Raw genomic sequence first — 17933 nt, forward strand, 5'->3', positions numbered from 1 at the left:
GGTTATCAAAGATGTGATAACAGCACATTTGGAAAGAGGTGAAATCATCGGACAAAGTCAGCATGGATTTGTGAAAGGAAAATCATGTCTGACGAATCTTATAGAATTTTTTGAAGATGTAACTAGTAGAGTGGATAGGGGAGAGCCAGTGGATGTGGTATATTTAGATTTTCAAAAGGCTTTTGACAAGGTCCCACACAGGAGATTAGTGTGCAAACTTAAAGCACACGGTATTGGGGGTATGGTATTGATGTGGATAGAGAATTGGTTGGCAGACAGGAAGCAAAGTGTGGGAGTAAACGGGACCTTTTCAGAATGGCAGGCAGTGACTAGTGGGGTACCGCAAGGCTCAGTGCTGGGACCCCAGTGGTTTACAATATATATTAGTGATTTAGATGAGGGAATTAAATGCAGCATCTCCATGTTTGCGGATGACACGAAGCTGGGCGGCAGTGTTAGCTGTGAGGAGGATGCTAAGAGGATGCAGGGTGACTTGGATAGGTTAGGTGAGTGGGCAAATTCATGGCAGATGCAATTTAATGTGGATAAATGTGAGGTTATCCACTTTGGTTGCAAGAACAGGGAAACAGATTATTATCTGAACGCTGGCCGATTAGGAAAAGGGGAGATGCAACAAGACCTGGGTGTCATTGTACACCAGTCATTGAAGGTTGGCATGCAGGTACAGCAGGCAGTGAAAAAGGCAAATGGTATGTTGGCATTCATAGGAAAAGGATTTGAGTACAGGAGCAGGGAGGTTCTACTGCAGTTGTACAAGGCCTTGGTGAGACCACAGCTGGAGTATTGTGTGCAGTTTTGGTCCCCTAATCTGAGGAAAGACATTCTTGCCATAGAGGGAGTACAGAGAAGGTTCACCAGATTGATTCCTGGGATAGCAGGACTTTCATATGAAGAAAGACTGGATCGTCTAGGCTTATACTCACTGGAATTTAGAAGATTGAGGGGGGATCTTATTGAAACGTATAAAATTCTAAAGGGATTGGACAGACTAGATGCAGGAAGATTGTTTCCGATGTTGGGGAAGTCCAGAACGAGGGGTCACAGTTTAAGGATAAAGGGGAAGCCTTTTAGGACCGAGATGAGGAAAAACTTCTTCACACAGAGAGTGGTGAATCTGTGGAATTCTCTGCCACAAGAAACAGTTGAGGCCGGTTCATTGGCTATATTTAAGAGGAAGTTAGATATGGCCCTTGTGGCTAAAGGGATCAGGGGGTATGGAGAGAAAGCAGGTACAGAGTTCTGAGTTGGATGATCAGCCATGATCATACTGAATGGCGGTGCAGGCTCGAAGGGCCGAATGGCCTACTCCTGCACCTATTTTCTATGTTTCTATGAAAAGGTGGATGTCATGGACAGATTGTCTACAGAGTCTCTGTGGTCGGAGGTTAGGAACAGGAAAGGGTCAATAACTTTACAGGGTGTTTTTTATAGGCCTCCCAATAGTAACAGGGATATTGAGGAGCAGATAGGGAAACAGATCCTGGAAAGGTGTAATAATAACAGAGTTGTCGTGATGGGAGATTTTAATTTCCCAATTATCGATTGGCATCTTCCTAGATTGAGGGGTTTAGCTGGGGTGGAGATTATTAGGTGTGTTCAGGAAGGTTTCTTGACACAATATGTAGATAAGCCTACAAGAGGAGAGGCTGTACTTGATTTGGTATTGGGAAATGAACCTGGTCAGGTGTCAGGTCTCTCAGTGGGAGAGCATTTTGGAGGTAGTGATCATAATTCTATCTCCTTTACAATAGCATTGGAGAGAGATAGGAACAGACAAGTTAGAAAAGCGTTTAATTGGAGTAAGGGGAATTAGGCGGCTATCAGGCAGGAACTTGGAAGCTTAATTTGGGAACAGATGTTCTCAGGAAAAGGTACGGAAGAAATGTGACAAATATTCAGGGGAATATTTGTGTGGAGATCTGCATAGGTACGTTCCAATGAGACAGGGAAGTTATGGTAGGGTACAGGAACCGTGGTGTACAAAGGCTGTAATAAATCTAGTCAAGAAGAAAAGAAAAGCTTACAAAAGGTTCAGAGAGCTAGGTAATGTTAGAGATCTAGAAGATTATAAGGCTAACAGGAAGGAGCTTAAGACAAAAATGAGGAGATCCAGAAGTGGCCATGAGAAGGCCTTGGCAAACAGGATTAAGGAAAACCCCAAGGCATTCTACAAGTATGTGAAGAGCAGGAGGATAAGACATGAGAGAATAGGACCAAACAAGTGTGACAGTGGAAAAGTGTGTATGGAACCAAAGGAGATGGCAGAGGTACTTAATGAATACTTTATTTCAGTATTCACTATGGAAAAGTATCTTGGTGATTGTAGTGATGATTTGCAGCGGACGGAAAAGCTTGAGCATGTAGACATTAAGAAAGAGGATGTGCTGGAGCTTTTGGAAAGCATCAAGTTGAATAAGTCACCGGGACTGGATGAGATGTACTCCAGGCTACCGTGGGAGGAAATGAAGGAGACTGCTGAGCCTCTGGCGATGATCTTTGCATCATCAGTGAGGACGGGAGAGGTTCCGGAGGATTGGAGGGTTGCGGATGTTGTTCCCTTATTCAAGAAAGGGAGTAGAGATAGCCCAGGAAATTATAGACCAGTGAGTCTTACCTCAGTGGTTGGTAAGCTGATGGAGAAGATCCTGTGAGGCAGGATTTATGAACATTTGGAGAGGTATAATATGATTAGGAATAGTCAGCATGTCTTTGTCTTATGAGCCTGATTGAATTTTTTGAGGATGTGACTAAATACATTGATGAAGGAAGAGCAGTAGATGTAGTGTATATGGATTTCAGCAAGGCATTTGATAAAGTACCCCATACAAGACTTATTGAGAAAGTAAGGAGGCATGGGATCCAAGGAGACATTGCTTCCTGGGTCAAAAACTGGCTTGCTCACAGAAGGCAAAGAGTGGTTGTAGACGGGTCATTTTCTGCATGGAGGTCAGTGACCAGTGGTGTGCCTCAGGGATCTGTTCTGGGACCCTTACTCTTCGTGATTTTTATCAATGAGGTCATTTATGATGACAGAATATAATATTAATGGTAAGACTCTTGGCAGTGTGGAGGATCAGAGGGATCTTGGGGTCCGAGTCCATAGGACACTCAAAGCAGCTGCGCAGGTTGATTCTGTGGTTAAGAAGGCATACGGTGCATTAGCCTTCATCAATCGTGGAATTGAATTTAGGAGCTGAGAGGCAATGTTGCAGCTATATAGGACCCTGGTCAGACCCCACTTGGAGTACTGTGTGCAGTTCTGGTCGCCTCACTACAGGAAGGATGTGGAAATCATAGAAAGGGTGCAGAGGAGATTTACAAGGATGTTGCTTGGGTTGGGGAGCATGTCTTATGAGAATAGGTTGAGTGAACTCAGCCTTTTCTCCTTGGAGCGACGGAAGATGAGTGGTGACCTGATAGAGGTGTATAAGATGATGAGAGGCATTGATCATGTGGATAGTCAGAGGCTTTTTCCCAGGGCTGAAATGGCTAACATGAGAGGACACAGTTTTAAGGTGCTTGGAAGTAGGTACAGAGGAGATGTCAGGAGTAAGTTTTTTTACGCAGAGAGTGGTGAATGCGTGGAATGGGCTGCCAGCAACAGTGGTGGAGGCGGATACGATAGGGTCTTTTAAGAGACTTTTGGATAGGTACATGGAGCTTAGTAAAATAGAGGGCTATGTGTAAGCCTAGTAATTTCTAAGGTAGGGACATGGTCAGCACAGCTTTGTGGGCCAAAGGGCCTGTATTGTGTTGTAAGTTTTCTATGTTTCTATGAAAGCAGAACTGTAGTTAATAAACAATAGTCTGATGTAAATGTCTTTATTGCCCACTAATTTGACATCTGTGTGGCAGTAGTAATAGTAGTACGTAGCAGCTGTGTGATCACTTGAGTCCAGTATGATGTTCTCCTTGGTGGGTGTTCAGGTGGCTGTAGAGGTCGATCCAGGATCCACATGATCTTCATGGAAAACGACTGTACATGATGTAACCCAGGTTAATTAAACCCAAAATTGTAATGTTAGAAAGTTTTACCTGTGGAGGGATGAAAACGAGGTTTATCGATTTAAAAAAAGAATTTGAAAAAACGCTATGCAAGGGAGGGGCGGGCTGGACACAGAATGGACAAAGAGCGAAACGCAGCATCGATGAAAAGCTGAAGACATGGGCTGTTAAGAGTGGAATTAGTAGTGAGTATCTTTACCCTAGTAATTTGAAACCCTCAGGGGTTTACCCCTGGAGGAGAGAGAATAGCGATAAAAGATTTATTGAAGCTACAGCTATAATGAGATATTATCGGCAGAGACCAGAGTCCAAAATCCCTACCGTGTAGTCAGGAATTATACAAAATCAACCAAGGCATTTGGTCAAATGTTTGTGAGTTGACTTATGTGGATGATCAACTATTTTATCCAACGAACCAAGGTGGCAAGCCAACTAAATGATGAACCAGGAGAATTGTCATGAAAGGAGTTAAACTGTGTATATATAATTTTTGAATTTGAATTTAAACTTGTAGATATACTGCCTGGAACTGAAACTGAAGTTAACTATAATACTTGAGATTAGGAATTATATTTGGTTTTCTAACTAAGTAGGGATAAGTAAAAAGGAAAGTTTAGTCTGTTAACTTTTAAATAGGGAATAACACTGGATCTAATTAGTTAGAGCAGTGGTTCCCAACCTTTTTTTGGCCATGCCCCACCTAATCACCTCTAAAATCCTGATGCCCCCTGTGGTGATATATAATTCTTATTATTCAAAAAGTGAACTCCTATTCACCTGGAGGAAGCCTAAAAGACCATTAACTTGGTTTAAACAAGCTTCCAAAGAACATGGCATTCATGAAAGAGAAAAATAAAAGAACCAAAGGACTGTTAAAGTTGTGAGGAAGAAATTACTAAGAAATTGTAAAAAAAAGAACATTAAGTGATATTAAAATAATAATAATAATAAATAAATAAAACAATGCCGATTTGTTTCTACAGCATACAAAGACAGATACACCATTTAAAAGAGATGACGCAATGTACACACCTTCACACCACCAAGAACCGAAAGCTACTGCAAAAAGCAGCATTGGCGCGACCTCGTACGAGTTTCTTACGTGTTTGGACTTGTTCATTCGTTCCTTCCTACATCAGTCAATTCATTAATTTAATTATGAAAGCCATTTGATGGTTGTAATGATGGTGATACATTATATATACAGTACATACGCAATAACACATGTACATACACAAGTATTTTTATGTATGCATACTGTATATACACATATGTATTAACTCGCACACACACATACTCACACAAACTTACTAGAAAAAATTCACTGTTAATAACTCATTCTCGAATTGCCCCCCTTAAAAATGAAATTACCCCCCTGTGGGGTGTACGCCCCACATTGGGAACCACTGAGTTAGAGAAATCGGAGTAACAGAGGTTATTCTAATGAATGTCATCGATTCTAACTAAACAGGAATTTGGCTTTTGTTGTTATCTAAGATTTGGAACCTAAACACAAATGTTTGAACTTTGAATTGTTCTTGTTCATGTATTTTGTACATATTGTTTTTTTCTCATAAACAAAACCCTTATTTCCAGAAGTCCCTGGTTTCTATTCACTGCCTCCTTTGGATATCTGGATTCTTCTGATGGCATGTTAGCACCTAGTGTAATATGATTTTTTCTAAAGGGTGCGGCCACTGGTCACACACACAATAAGACTGGTGCTACACAGGTGTTACAATGATTTTAATCAATTAATTAAATTTATTTATTGAGATAAAGTGCGAAATAACTCCTTCCAGCCCAGCAATCACTGGATTTAATCCTAGCATCAAATGAAAATTTGTAATAACCAATTGACCTACCAACCAGTACATCTGTGGATTGTGGGAGTAACCCAGAGCATCCTGAGGAAACCCATGGGGTCATGGGGAAAATGTACAAACTTCTTCCAGGCAGTGGTGGCAATTGAACCTGGGTCGCTGGTACTGTGTTGTGCTCACCACTATGCTGTAGTGCTGCCCCAATAGGGAGGCTCATGCATGGACAGCCACCACATGGTCCTTGATAGATCAGGGTCAGGGCCCAGTGACATAGAATGCAAAACGACTGGGGGACCCTTCACTGCTGCAGCTTTCATCCACTTTCGCTGCTATTGTGATGTGTCGACATCTTCCGCCAGCTCCACTGTTGAGGTCTTGGTTGGATCACTCTTTGTCAAGAGCCTCCCTTTTGACCTTACCCCCATGGGTTATCCTATCAGGAGCAAAGTGCCAGACAGCATCAACTCCAAACAGCATCACTCTCAGGATCTCAGCAACTCACAAGTCTCTCCACCACAACAAGGTGACAATCTTTGGAGAAGCTATTTGGTAGATGCATTTGATTAATTTGTCCACTAGTTCCCTCCTGTAATACCCATAACAGTCAGTGTCACTCCTCTGTTCTATCACTGTATTATCGTACTTCCAGCAGGCACATTATAATCAATTCCTTTCCTCAGTATCATATGTTTAGTGTTTAGTTGCCTGGACCGGATCTGTAAGATCATCTTTGGGCATATATGTCCCAATATTACTGGCAATATCCAACACCGGGTGCAAATGTAGCTGGAGACAAGATGGAGTCGACATGATTGACATCTGTCAGAAGCTAAGACAGCTTCCCAGCTGTGTGATTTGACCATAAGTAACCATACAAACAAGATAAAGGAGTCTGGAGGGATGAGGAAAGTACAAATAGGCATCCTTATAACTGAGGACTCTTTAGTCTGATAAGAAAAGGAGGTGTGTTTTGGAATAGTGACAACTTGAAATTATTGACCTCAGGATCATGAGATCCTAAGCTGGGGTCAGGACAAAAAAAAACTTCTGGAAGATTTGAGGGTAAATGTTCTGTGCCAGCAGAACAAATTGGGGAAATTTCTGCCTTTGTGATTTGCTGGATAGTGCAAAACAAAATCAGCTAACTTAACTTCATGGAATTGCTGGGTTAACAGGCCCACAGTGGAGCTGAAGAGGGCCCAAGAGTCAAGATCAGTTGTTTTAAAAAAGATATACAATTAACTAAAATATTATAGCAATCATAAATGTTGATCAATATGAATACCAATCACTGATGAATAAATGTGAGTGAATAAAAAATAATCCTGAAGTTGCTGAAAGTCAAACAACTACTTATGACTCTGTATGCAATTTTTACAACAGTGCAGCCATGAAGCATGATCTCTGGACATCTGTCCATCTACAGTTCGTTCTTTTCAGAGACGCTTAGGTAGATGGAGCTTGGAAAAACAGAGAGCTAAGTGGTAGGGAAATTCTAGGCAGTTTCTAGAGTAGGTTATGTGATCGGCACAACATTGTGGGCCGAAGGGCCTGTAATGTGCTGTAGATTTCTGTGTTCTATGTTAACTACAAATCTGTTGGAATTCTTTGAGGAAATAACAAGCAGGATAGACAAAGGAGAGTCAGTGGATGGTGTGCACTTGGATTTTCAGAAGGCCTTTGTCAAGATGTTGTACGTAAGGCTGTTTAACAAGATATCAAAAGATACTAGCATGGATCGGCTGATTGACAGGAGGCAAAGAGCTGGAATAGAGGGGGCTTTTTCTGGTTGGTTGCTGGTGACTTGGTGTTCCGCAGGGGTCAGTGTTGGGACTGCTTCTTTTCATGTTATATGTCAATGATACGGATGTCAGAATGGATGGCATTGTGGCCAAGTTTGCAGACGATACGAAAATAGGTGGAAAAGCAGGTAGTATTGAGGCATCAGAGAGTCTGCTGAAGAACTTGGACAGATTAAGAAAATGACATAATGACGAGGCTTAATAAGGCTTTAGTAAGGCCACATTTGGAGTATGTGAGCAGTTTTGGACTCCTTTATCTAAGACAGGATATGCTGACATCGGAGAGGATTCAGAGGAGGATTACAGGAATTATCCTGAAAATGAAAAAGTTAATTTATGAGGAGCATTTGTTGGGGGGGGGGGGGGGTGGAAGCAATCTCATTGAAACCTACAAAATATTGAAAGACTTGGATAGAGTGGACCAGGAGAGAATGTTTCCAATAGTGGGAGAATCTAAGACTAGAGGGTAGAGCCTCAGAATAGATCTATGTCCCTTTTGAACCAAGAGGTGGAGGAATTCTTTCGCCAGATGGTTGTGAATCTGTGGAATTCATTGCCACTCATGGCTGTGGAGGCCAATTCATTGGCTATATTTAAAGTGGAGGTTCATAGGTTCTTGATTAGTAAGGGCATCAAAGGTTATGGGAGAAGGCAGGTGAATGGGGCTGAGAGGGAAAATAAACCAGCCATGATTGAATGGTGGAGCAGACTCAATGGGCTGAATGGCCTAATTCTACTTTTATGTCTTACATTTTACATTGTTGATTTTGTACTTTTAACAGCAATGAGTGCGACTGTGTGAGTGACTAGTGGTCGCCTCCCAACAAATATGTAAATCAAGTTTGATTTAGTTCATAATGTATAGTTTATTACAACTTTACAGAGAAGTTTTCAGCTTCCCCCCAAAAAACATCTTTTCCTTCATTATTGATACATCTTACATCTCCAAGGTAGCAATGTATATTACAGACAAGCAGCCTATCACAGATTTGGGTAGGCCATGTGGTTTAATCCTCAGAAATTGTATAGTACAGTTGCAGTGCTCAAAATCCAGTCCATACTGGAAATATTTCAAAACAGTCACATATCCAAGATTTAAGGACTTGGCAAATAAAAAATAATTGGAGATGGGTGGAGGAAAAGCATCAGATTTATTCATCGATCCTCTCTTTTCTGGTGAATTCATGATAATTGTAACCCATAGCAGAAAAAAACCCATTATTTTCATTCAGAGTTTAACAGTGTACAAGTAGAAGACTAAACACGATAGTATATATATTCTTTATCTTCCTTTTTATCCAAGGATCTAAGGCATAAAATGCAACAGGTTGGTAATTGCGCTTACAGAAAGTAAGAAAGAGATGCTAGCAGTCATATCATATCTTATTTTATACAACAGATTATTTAATAGAGCAGTGATTGTTACTGTAGAGACATACATAGAATTACATACACATATATTAGATGCAATTTTCTCTTCTCTATCTCTCAATAAATGATCCTGCATTGGACAATCATGAGCTCAGTTACACTATCACATAGTTCAGATATGTGAGATTGCTGAACTCTCAGAGGCGCCTTCTTTCACCTCAGATGTTAAACTGAATAGTGTCTTGGTGGACACTAATAATCAAATAGCACTATTCAAATAGGTGCAAAATAGGGTCCTTGTCAATATTTATCTCCTGATCAATATGACTAAAGTGATTTATTTGATTGTTTATCTCAATCTTTTGAAATGTATTCTTTCACAAGATGTGGACATCACTAACAAGTTGGCAATGAGCCATTTTCTCGAATATCTGCAGGCATTCTCCACAAAGCCATTAATCAGGGAGTTCTAGGATTTAAGCTGGTTTTAATGAAGGAGTGGCAATGTTGTATATGTCCAAGTGACAATGTCCCCACATATGGGAAATTACTTTGCACAAGTTGGTTGCTTTGTTTTCCAACAGTCTAAAAGCAAATACACTTGTAAAAAAAGCATTGGCTATAACGCAGAGAAAGGTGGAATCTTTAAAAAGGTGAAACAATTGAAAGCATTAAAGAAACTTAAAAGAGGTGTCTTTTTAAGAGGATTTTAATGAATGAGAGAACATTGGGATGTGAAGAAGTGTAGAGAGAGAATTAGAGAAAATGGTGTTAAAATAGTGGAAAGTGAAGCTGCCTAAGGCGGGAAATTTATCTTATGTTCCTGAGGTTATCACTGCACCTTTGTGGATTGCAGCAAAATAATGGAGTGGTACAGTAAATGGATTATTGTATCATCTTTGTAACAAGTTGGGAATGATTTAAGGGGATTGGAACTTTTTCTAAGTCATCATTGTGGTTAAATTTAACTTCTAGCAGACATTATGAAGACATCAGGCTGAATGACTGTATTGCCCAACCAAGTGAAAAGAGGCTCAATTTTATCAATTGATGCACTCATTTACATCGATTTTCCAAACTATTACAAAACACGAATGGTGTTTGGCTTGTTTGAAGAGGTTGGGGTAATCTAGAAACTCCACTATGGGTCTAAATGAATGGATAGGAAACCTAATGCTGCACATCTTGTAACAAGTTCCAGGGCCAATTGGAAGTGGCAGTGGGAATAATATGGCACTCGTTCTGACTGATGATCAGATTTAAGAAGTAACCTCTCCATATCAGTGCTAAGCATTTTAAGTGCTCTTACAATGGGCTAACCTAAACCTTACAGGCCACTCTCCTGATTCTGCATAACCTTTCAAATTGTCATCAATTATCTTTGGAAAGTTGCTTTTCTACCTGCATCTACATTCAGTGAAATGCAGAACACAACATTGTGCTGTGGATTTTTCTTTCTTTTAGTCAAAGTTTTGATTCTTTAGATATTTATCCAAAATGTTTTTTTTTGTTACAGACCCACCTGCCACTTTCCCCTAACCTGCTGAATATCAATATTCAGAAAAACTGATTCACCAGCATTCTGCTTTAAGTATTAAGCCTTAACTGGTGAAATAGTTGAGACACAGAGATTTTATTTATTTATTCATTTAGAGATATTGTGTGGCACAGACCCTTCTGGCCCTTCGAGCTGCGCTGCCCAGCAATCCCCCAGTTTAATCCTAGCCTAATTACGGGACAATTTACAATAACCAATTAACTTACCAACCAGTGCGGTTTTGGACTGTGGAGGAACCAGAGCCCCCAGAAAGAACCCATGCATTCCACAGGGAAAACATATAAACTCCTTACAGATGATGTCAGAATTAAACTCTGAACTTCGACGCCCCAAGCTGTAAATGTTTGACGCTAACCGCTACGCTACTGTGGCACCATTATTTTATTCTTAAGTATCAAATTGCATATTGGGATAGTGGATTAGGGACATTACTTGAGTTTGATAGTACATGAGATTGCAAAAAGACAAACTGACCTCTATGAAGCATTTGGGGTCAGTATAGAAAGGTACTTGATGGACAACATAGATATATTGGGTCACAGGACATGTGGTGGATGGCTCTATAATCTTATGACATGTTAAGTTAATTGCTGTTTCCTAACAGAATATAAACACACATGGAATTATGAGAAGGCTTTGGGATGGCACAGTGAAGTGCAGGTAGAGCTGCTTTCACAGAGCTCCAGCAACCTGAGTTCGATCCTGATCTCTGATACTGTATGTGTGGTGATTGCATGTTCTCCCACTTCCCAAAGAATATAAATTATCCCTAATGTACGTGGCTGGTGGGAAAGTCAAGGTGGAGATCATGGGCATATGAGATAAAATGAATTCCAATGAAAATGCGTAGGAGAATGGAATTAGTCTGAGCAGTGCATAGATTTGATGGGCTGAATGGCATTCTCTGTCATGAGGAAATGTGAACATAGTTATGTCTATGAGTTCGGTTTATCAATCTAATTATCTGTGAGAAAGGCAGTGGGGAACACAAAGCTGCATTGTCTTACACAAACTAAAGTAGCAAGCGTAGGGTCCTGAAGGAACATTGGTCGTTGCTTATGGGCATATTCATGAAATAATAATGTTTATACATAACCTACAGCACAGCTACATACCGTTCAGTCCCATTGATCTACTGTATGTCAATGTTTATAATTCTTATGAGAATATTTCTGGTCCATACAATTCTTTTTGAACTCTGAACTGAGTGGCCTAGATGGTTCCTTTCTGTACTAGATAACTTCTCCTAAATCCAGACTTTATTGTTTTTAGTAGAGTTAGAGTGTTTTACTACCGTCACTGCCATTCTCCTCATCTCTGCCTGTCCAGCAGGCTCCACATTCAGCAGAGATTTTGTCTGGGCATCAGTGAATTGTCAAGGACTTAGAGCTTTCATACTATTTCAAATAAAATCTTCCCTTGATGTTTAATTATAATCTGCAACTTTCAGGAAAAGGGAAGAAGAATGAGGGTTGATCAGAATGCAAATTATTGCTTTAATTTAATTAAATCCATTACTCTGCCATAATATACCAATGGATCCTTGTACATCATTATTTATGACCTGCTGCATTACCTGTCAACAATCTTACATCACGGTTTTGGCCTCAGTTAGAAATAAAAGTTTGGCTGTCTCACATGCTTTCAATTACAAGAAGTCAACAATATTTACAAACTAAAGCTTGCCTAATATATATAAAAAAACGACATGCACCAATGCACAGGAATTTCTTCTCACCTTGGAGAACATTGTAAGCTATATCATTTTATCAGTAACTGGAATTATCACAATGCAGGCTAACTTCTGCAAAAATAAGACTATGAGCTTTTGATACAGTTTCTATCTCATACAGAGAAATTTGAACATTGGTAGACCAATAACGAACAGTAAAACAAATAGAAGCATGCTGAAAAGGAGAGGATGTCATGTTTACTTTACCAAGCAGATTATCTAAGCAATTGCTCTTGCTGACAAGTTTTCATGCCTTGTCTGTACAATATCAATCACTGTTCAAACTGGGTTCAGTTAATAAGCATTTATCCATACAGTTGCAAAATAAGCAGTGAAAGCAACAGTGATAAGACCATGATAAATAGGATTTCTACCTTTTTAATTCTGTTATACAGGTATTATTATGGTTAATTCTGACTTGATATTGGGCTGACAATATAAGGGGTTCTGGTCAAGTTCCCAAGTGTGCAAACAATAATTTATTGCTAGTTACCACCTTTGACAGATTTAAATCTAAAGAGAGATGTGTGTGGAATGGGAATGGGTAATTGAGTTTGTAAGGGTTGGAAGGGGGGTAAGAAAATAACTTATAGTTCTGATGTTTATCTGGTCCAGTAAAATAAATTATTGATATATCGAATAACTCACTGGGGGACATTTTGTTCTAAGTGGAAGAAACAGCATATCGTTATAAGAACTAAAGCTCTTTCTAATTTGAATAAATGAAATAAAACTAGAAAAACCTTGGAACTTGCATACCCCATGATAACAGTTGTGTTTCGATAACTATTAAAAGGCAGTAACAAGATAAACTTCTCCTGATCTTAATTCTCATCAAGGGTGGGGAAAAGCTGGCTGACCATCTGATATACAATATTGACAAAATTATAGCTAAAGCCAATGTTTCTGCCTCCAAAAAAAATCACAGAGTTATAATTATTGAATCAGCTGGACTTCTGTTGACTGGTTTTACTTTTCAAAAGCTTCTGGACACTCTACTTGAAACCAGTCTTAAGAAGTCATCACAATAGATGGCCTTAATCTGTATGTTATATTGGATGAGAAGATCACATAGACTCACCAATTCAAAAACTAGGGTGGAAAATCCAACAAAAGATAGTTTTCAGAGGTAAATCTAAGTGATACGAAGTTTACATTAGCAGTGAAACTTTGGTATACTTCTTTGCTTGTATTTTCTTCAAGTTCAGTCTTAAAGCACATGTACATACCTAGAAAGCTAATTTTGTCACTGTCTCATGATTATCTAATAGATTTATATCCCTGATAAAAGAGGCTGGCTAAGATGTTAGCAAAATGACTGAAATTCTCAGGAATCCTATTTCTTATTCAAAGTGGATAAAAATAATCCCAGATTTCAAAATATTACATCTTTTTAAGATTCTCCATTGTACAGTTGTCTGGATGGAACTTCCTAATTACCCATTCATGACACTACCCAAAGAATGTGTTTATTGCTCCAATGATGATCATTATAAACTTGGAGGTGGTGTGGTGTTGCCAAGGCTCTGAGGGTTAAACAGCAAGAAAAATTTGCATACATCTAGTCTGTATTCCTTTGAGTGTAGAAGATTGAGCAGTTAGTTAATTGAGGTGTTTTTAATATTAAGGAGATTCAATATACAGTCTATTTTAAAAGGGAACAGTTTCCTTTGGTAGGGAAAATTAAGAATAAGAAAAGACTACTTCAAACTAAGAAGTGAAATCAGGAAACAGTTTATCCCCAAAAAAGTTTACTGACTTCTGGAAAATTGATACTTTGAAGTCTGGGATTGATATGAGAGAGATATCAGTAAATGAAGAGCAAAGATAGGCCAATGTTTAAGCCTTGGATTGACCGTGCTCTAATTAAGTGGAGAGTTAGCTGCCTTAAGTAGCCTAAAGCCTTTCTCTTGTTCCTACTGTATACTTACTATAGGTAAACCTGAGTCTTTAATGTTCTTAAGATTATAGACATCATGAACTTGACTGTACAGCTCATTCAATAATGCTACTCATTTAAATTGAGGAAGTATTGGGAATTTGGATGTTTCTTTCTTGCAGAAAGTGAGTAAAGGGAAAAATAAATCACTCAGTCCTTCAAGACAGCATTAGCTGTAACTCGGAAGACTGATGTGATGTCAGTACATGAATCAACAGAGTAAATTAGTCTGGAAAATAGCCTGTTGTCCCGGCAGCACAATGAGTTTTTGTATAATTCTTGTGTGAGGTCAGAGACGGATAGTTAATAAAAGATTCCTGAATTAGCAATGGGGCTAATTTTTTCCTCTTCCATGCAATAGAAAAGAAGATATTCAGTGCCTGCGCACGAATACCACCCATCAGTAGGATGAATAAGTATATGCATTTGCCAAGCTGGGGGTCCTGTGTGCTCTCTCATCTAATCACAAATAAGAGAAAATCTGCAGATGTTGGAAATCCAAGCAACACACACAAAATACAGGAGGAACTCAGCAGGCCAGGCAGCATCTATGGAAAAGAATGTACAGTTGAAGTTTTGGGCTGAGACCTGCCGAAGGGTCTCGGCCTGAAACATCGACTGTATTTTTTTCCATAAATGTTGCCTGCCCTGCTGAGTTCCTAAAGCATTTTGTGTGTGTTGCTGTCTCATCCATCCCAGTTTTATTGAGATGTCCTGTTATTAAACAGCACTGTTAAGAAAAGCAGCAAGATCACAACGCTGATCAATTTACCCTATCTACAATGATTTGCAATGCTATCAACTTGTAATTGTGCTTTACAGTGTGTATACCGAGGGTTTACAAGTCGCTTTGAACAATCCACTGATTGAAAGCAAAGTGTTAATGAATCAACACATGCAAATTTATGAAGCACAACCACCAATGAGTCGATATATTAATATTTCATGACCGCAGAAGAAAAAGATTGCATTGTTTTTACAACAATAGTAATAAGATTCACTTCTTCACCTTGAGCAATGAATCCCACTGATGGAGGATCAAGGGAGAGAGAAAGGACTCAAAAGTTTTCAAATGTGCCCAGGTGTAGATCAAAACTCTAAGTCAAAATGGCTAGTGCGTTTATTCCAGAGAAATACCAAATTAATTGAATGCCATTCTACTTTGGTGTTCTGCAGCATATAAAAGATATATTTAAAATAGCTTCTGAACAGCTGAACCTTAAAAATAATTACAATTCAACAATTGAGGAGATGACTCCTTTTAAGATGCATTTTACAAAAAAGTACCCATGTACTGTAATAAAAGTTCATTGCCTGTGATTATTTGAATGCTACATACACTGTAGATAAGTGGTGTTTGTCAGTATAGTAAAAGCACAGTATTAAAAGTATTTTATGTTGAATAATTTTGAAATGAAATTGGAAAAAAGTAATTTTTGAATGAACACATCATGTGATAAACTTATGTTTCTATAACATTTAGAAGGCAATCCTGGATGTTGTCTGGTATTACTTAACTGTAGCATATCTGATATCAACACCATCACTGAATTAGAGCCACCGGCATTTCCATGAAGGAAAGCAAATGTTTCAAAAACTCTAATGATCTGCAACAGTCAGTGTTACTCTCTTTTACCCAGACCAATTGCGACAGTGTAGAAATGCATATTTGAGTTGGAGTAAGCATTTTATCATAGTGCAGATTATAGTTATTGGTATTGGGGACATCTTTGTAATAGATGTAATATTTTGTTCTTCCCCAAGGATTGTAATTATAGCATGGGTCCTCCCAGACTTTGCAGCAAAGACCAGTTGCAAATCCATTTCCCACAAGTTGACTGGAAACTTTCAGTGCTAGAAAACTTGAGACAAAGTTACATTCGTGAGGGTGCTAGTGTTACACACTTGACACCTTGTGCTCTGCTTCATAATCTTGACTTTCTGCAAGCCCAATTATACAACTGACTCTCTAATATCCTTTGTTTCAGCAATCCAGTCTGTTGGTTCATCTGGAGGTACTGCTCCTTCTAGAGGAGTCACTCCAGTTTCTAGAGGAGTCACTCCAGTTTCTAGAGGAAGATCTGCTACATCAGGTGGAGTAGTTGTTTCTTGAGCTACGGTTGGTGGACTTTCTGTGTCAGGTTGGTATTTCCCATAGTTTTGACTCAATCTAGTAGCAATTAACCCTTCCTTCTCCGGAGCTTCTTCATCAGGTAGAATTGCATCAGTTACACTATGACGGTACAAGTAGGATGCATGTTTGACAGAACGTTTCAGCAGGTGACGGCGGAAAGCACGTTGAATTTTGATTGCACAAACCTCCTCTTGCTTCCTTCGAAGTGTAGTGGTAATGGGTTCATAGGAAACCTTGGAAGGGTTGGCAGCCATGAATTTCTCTTCCATTGACTCCTTTAGGGCATCCATTTCTCCAGATTCCCCCAAGACTTCCTTGGTCAATGCAAAGAGTATATCCAGACAGTGTATTTTGTCACCAATCACCATTGGTAGGTCCATGGTAATCAGCTTGATCTTATTCGGTTTGGCAATCCTCAATGGCTCCTTCAATGTATTGACAAAGTCAGATAATCTAGCATACTCAATAAATTGTGTGGCTTCTGGATCAAACTTTTCCCAGACTTCATAGAACATTTCAAAGTCATCCTCACAGAGCGGCTCAGCACTTTCCTCAGTTGCCACATTGAAGTTCTCCAAAATGATGGCAATATACATGTTCACCACAATCAAAAAGGAAATGATGATGTAGCTAACAAAAAAGATTACCCCCACCATTGGATTTCCACAGTTTCCTTCCACATTGGTGCCAGGATTATATGCTTTGGGATCACAGTCAGGAGGACCACTGTTCATGATGGGCAAAAGCAAGCCATCCCAGCCAGCTGAAGTGGTAATTTGGAACAGGCAAATCATGCTGTTGCCAAATGTTTCAAAATTGAATATGTCATCAATACCCGCTTCTTTTTTCACATATGCAAAATTGGACATCCCAAATATGGAATAGATGAACATAACCAGAAAGAGTAAAAGCCCAATGTTGAACAAAGCCGGAAGTGACATCATCAAGGCGAACAACAGAGTGCGAATTCCTTTAGCTCCTCTGATAAGTCGAAGGACACGGCCAATTCTGGCTAACCTAATAACTCTGAACAAGGTAGGTGACACAAAGTACTTCTCTATTATATCTGCCAGCATAATACCTGAAACAAATAAAAATGAGAGACAAGTAAATTTTTTAATGTAAAAATAATAGTCAATTGATAGTGATCTGTGGTAAAGGCAGAGAATGCAATGTGTTGGTCAGCATGTAGAAGATATGCTAACTCTTCAATTCCATTTCAATAATGAAAATTTAAATAGTCCTGCATTTCCAGCCTTTGTTTCTTTTTTACTTATTATTTTTAAATCCATTCCCCAAGATAAACATATCTCACTAGATAATGTATGACAGTGTAAATCTAATGAAAGTGAGTTGACAGCCAATTATATCTTCCTTCTGTTTTCGTTTAATTTCTATTGAAGATCTTCAACACAAAGATATGATCTACCCCATTGGTCCGAAGTATCCACTACAGTAGATAGTGCTGAAACTACTGTACTTGTTTGGTGATACGATGATAGGTCTACATCCAAAACATGAATCCTTTAAGAGCAAATCTGTCTGTTT

At 39.2% G+C, this 17933-nt stretch overlaps 1 protein-coding gene across 1 annotated transcript in view; it reads right to left on the reverse strand.

Moving 5' to 3' along the window:
* Positions 1-8511: 8511 nt before the first annotated feature.
* LOC140741032 (sodium channel protein type 4 subunit alpha-like) overlaps positions 8512-17933 on the reverse strand; it is a 217281-nt gene continuing 207859 nt past the window's right edge. Inside the window, exon 28 of the mRNA XM_073070669.1 lies at positions 8512-17466. Coding sequence (XP_072926770.1) covers positions 16205-17466 — 1262 coding nt within the window. The 3' untranslated portion in view covers positions 8512-16204. The remainder of the gene's footprint in view (positions 17467-17933) is intronic.

Source organism: Hemitrygon akajei, chromosome 18 (assembly GCF_048418815.1).
Source record: "Hemitrygon akajei chromosome 18, sHemAka1.3, whole genome shotgun sequence".
NCBI classification, from domain to species: domain Eukaryota; kingdom Metazoa; phylum Chordata; class Chondrichthyes; order Myliobatiformes; family Dasyatidae; genus Hemitrygon; species Hemitrygon akajei.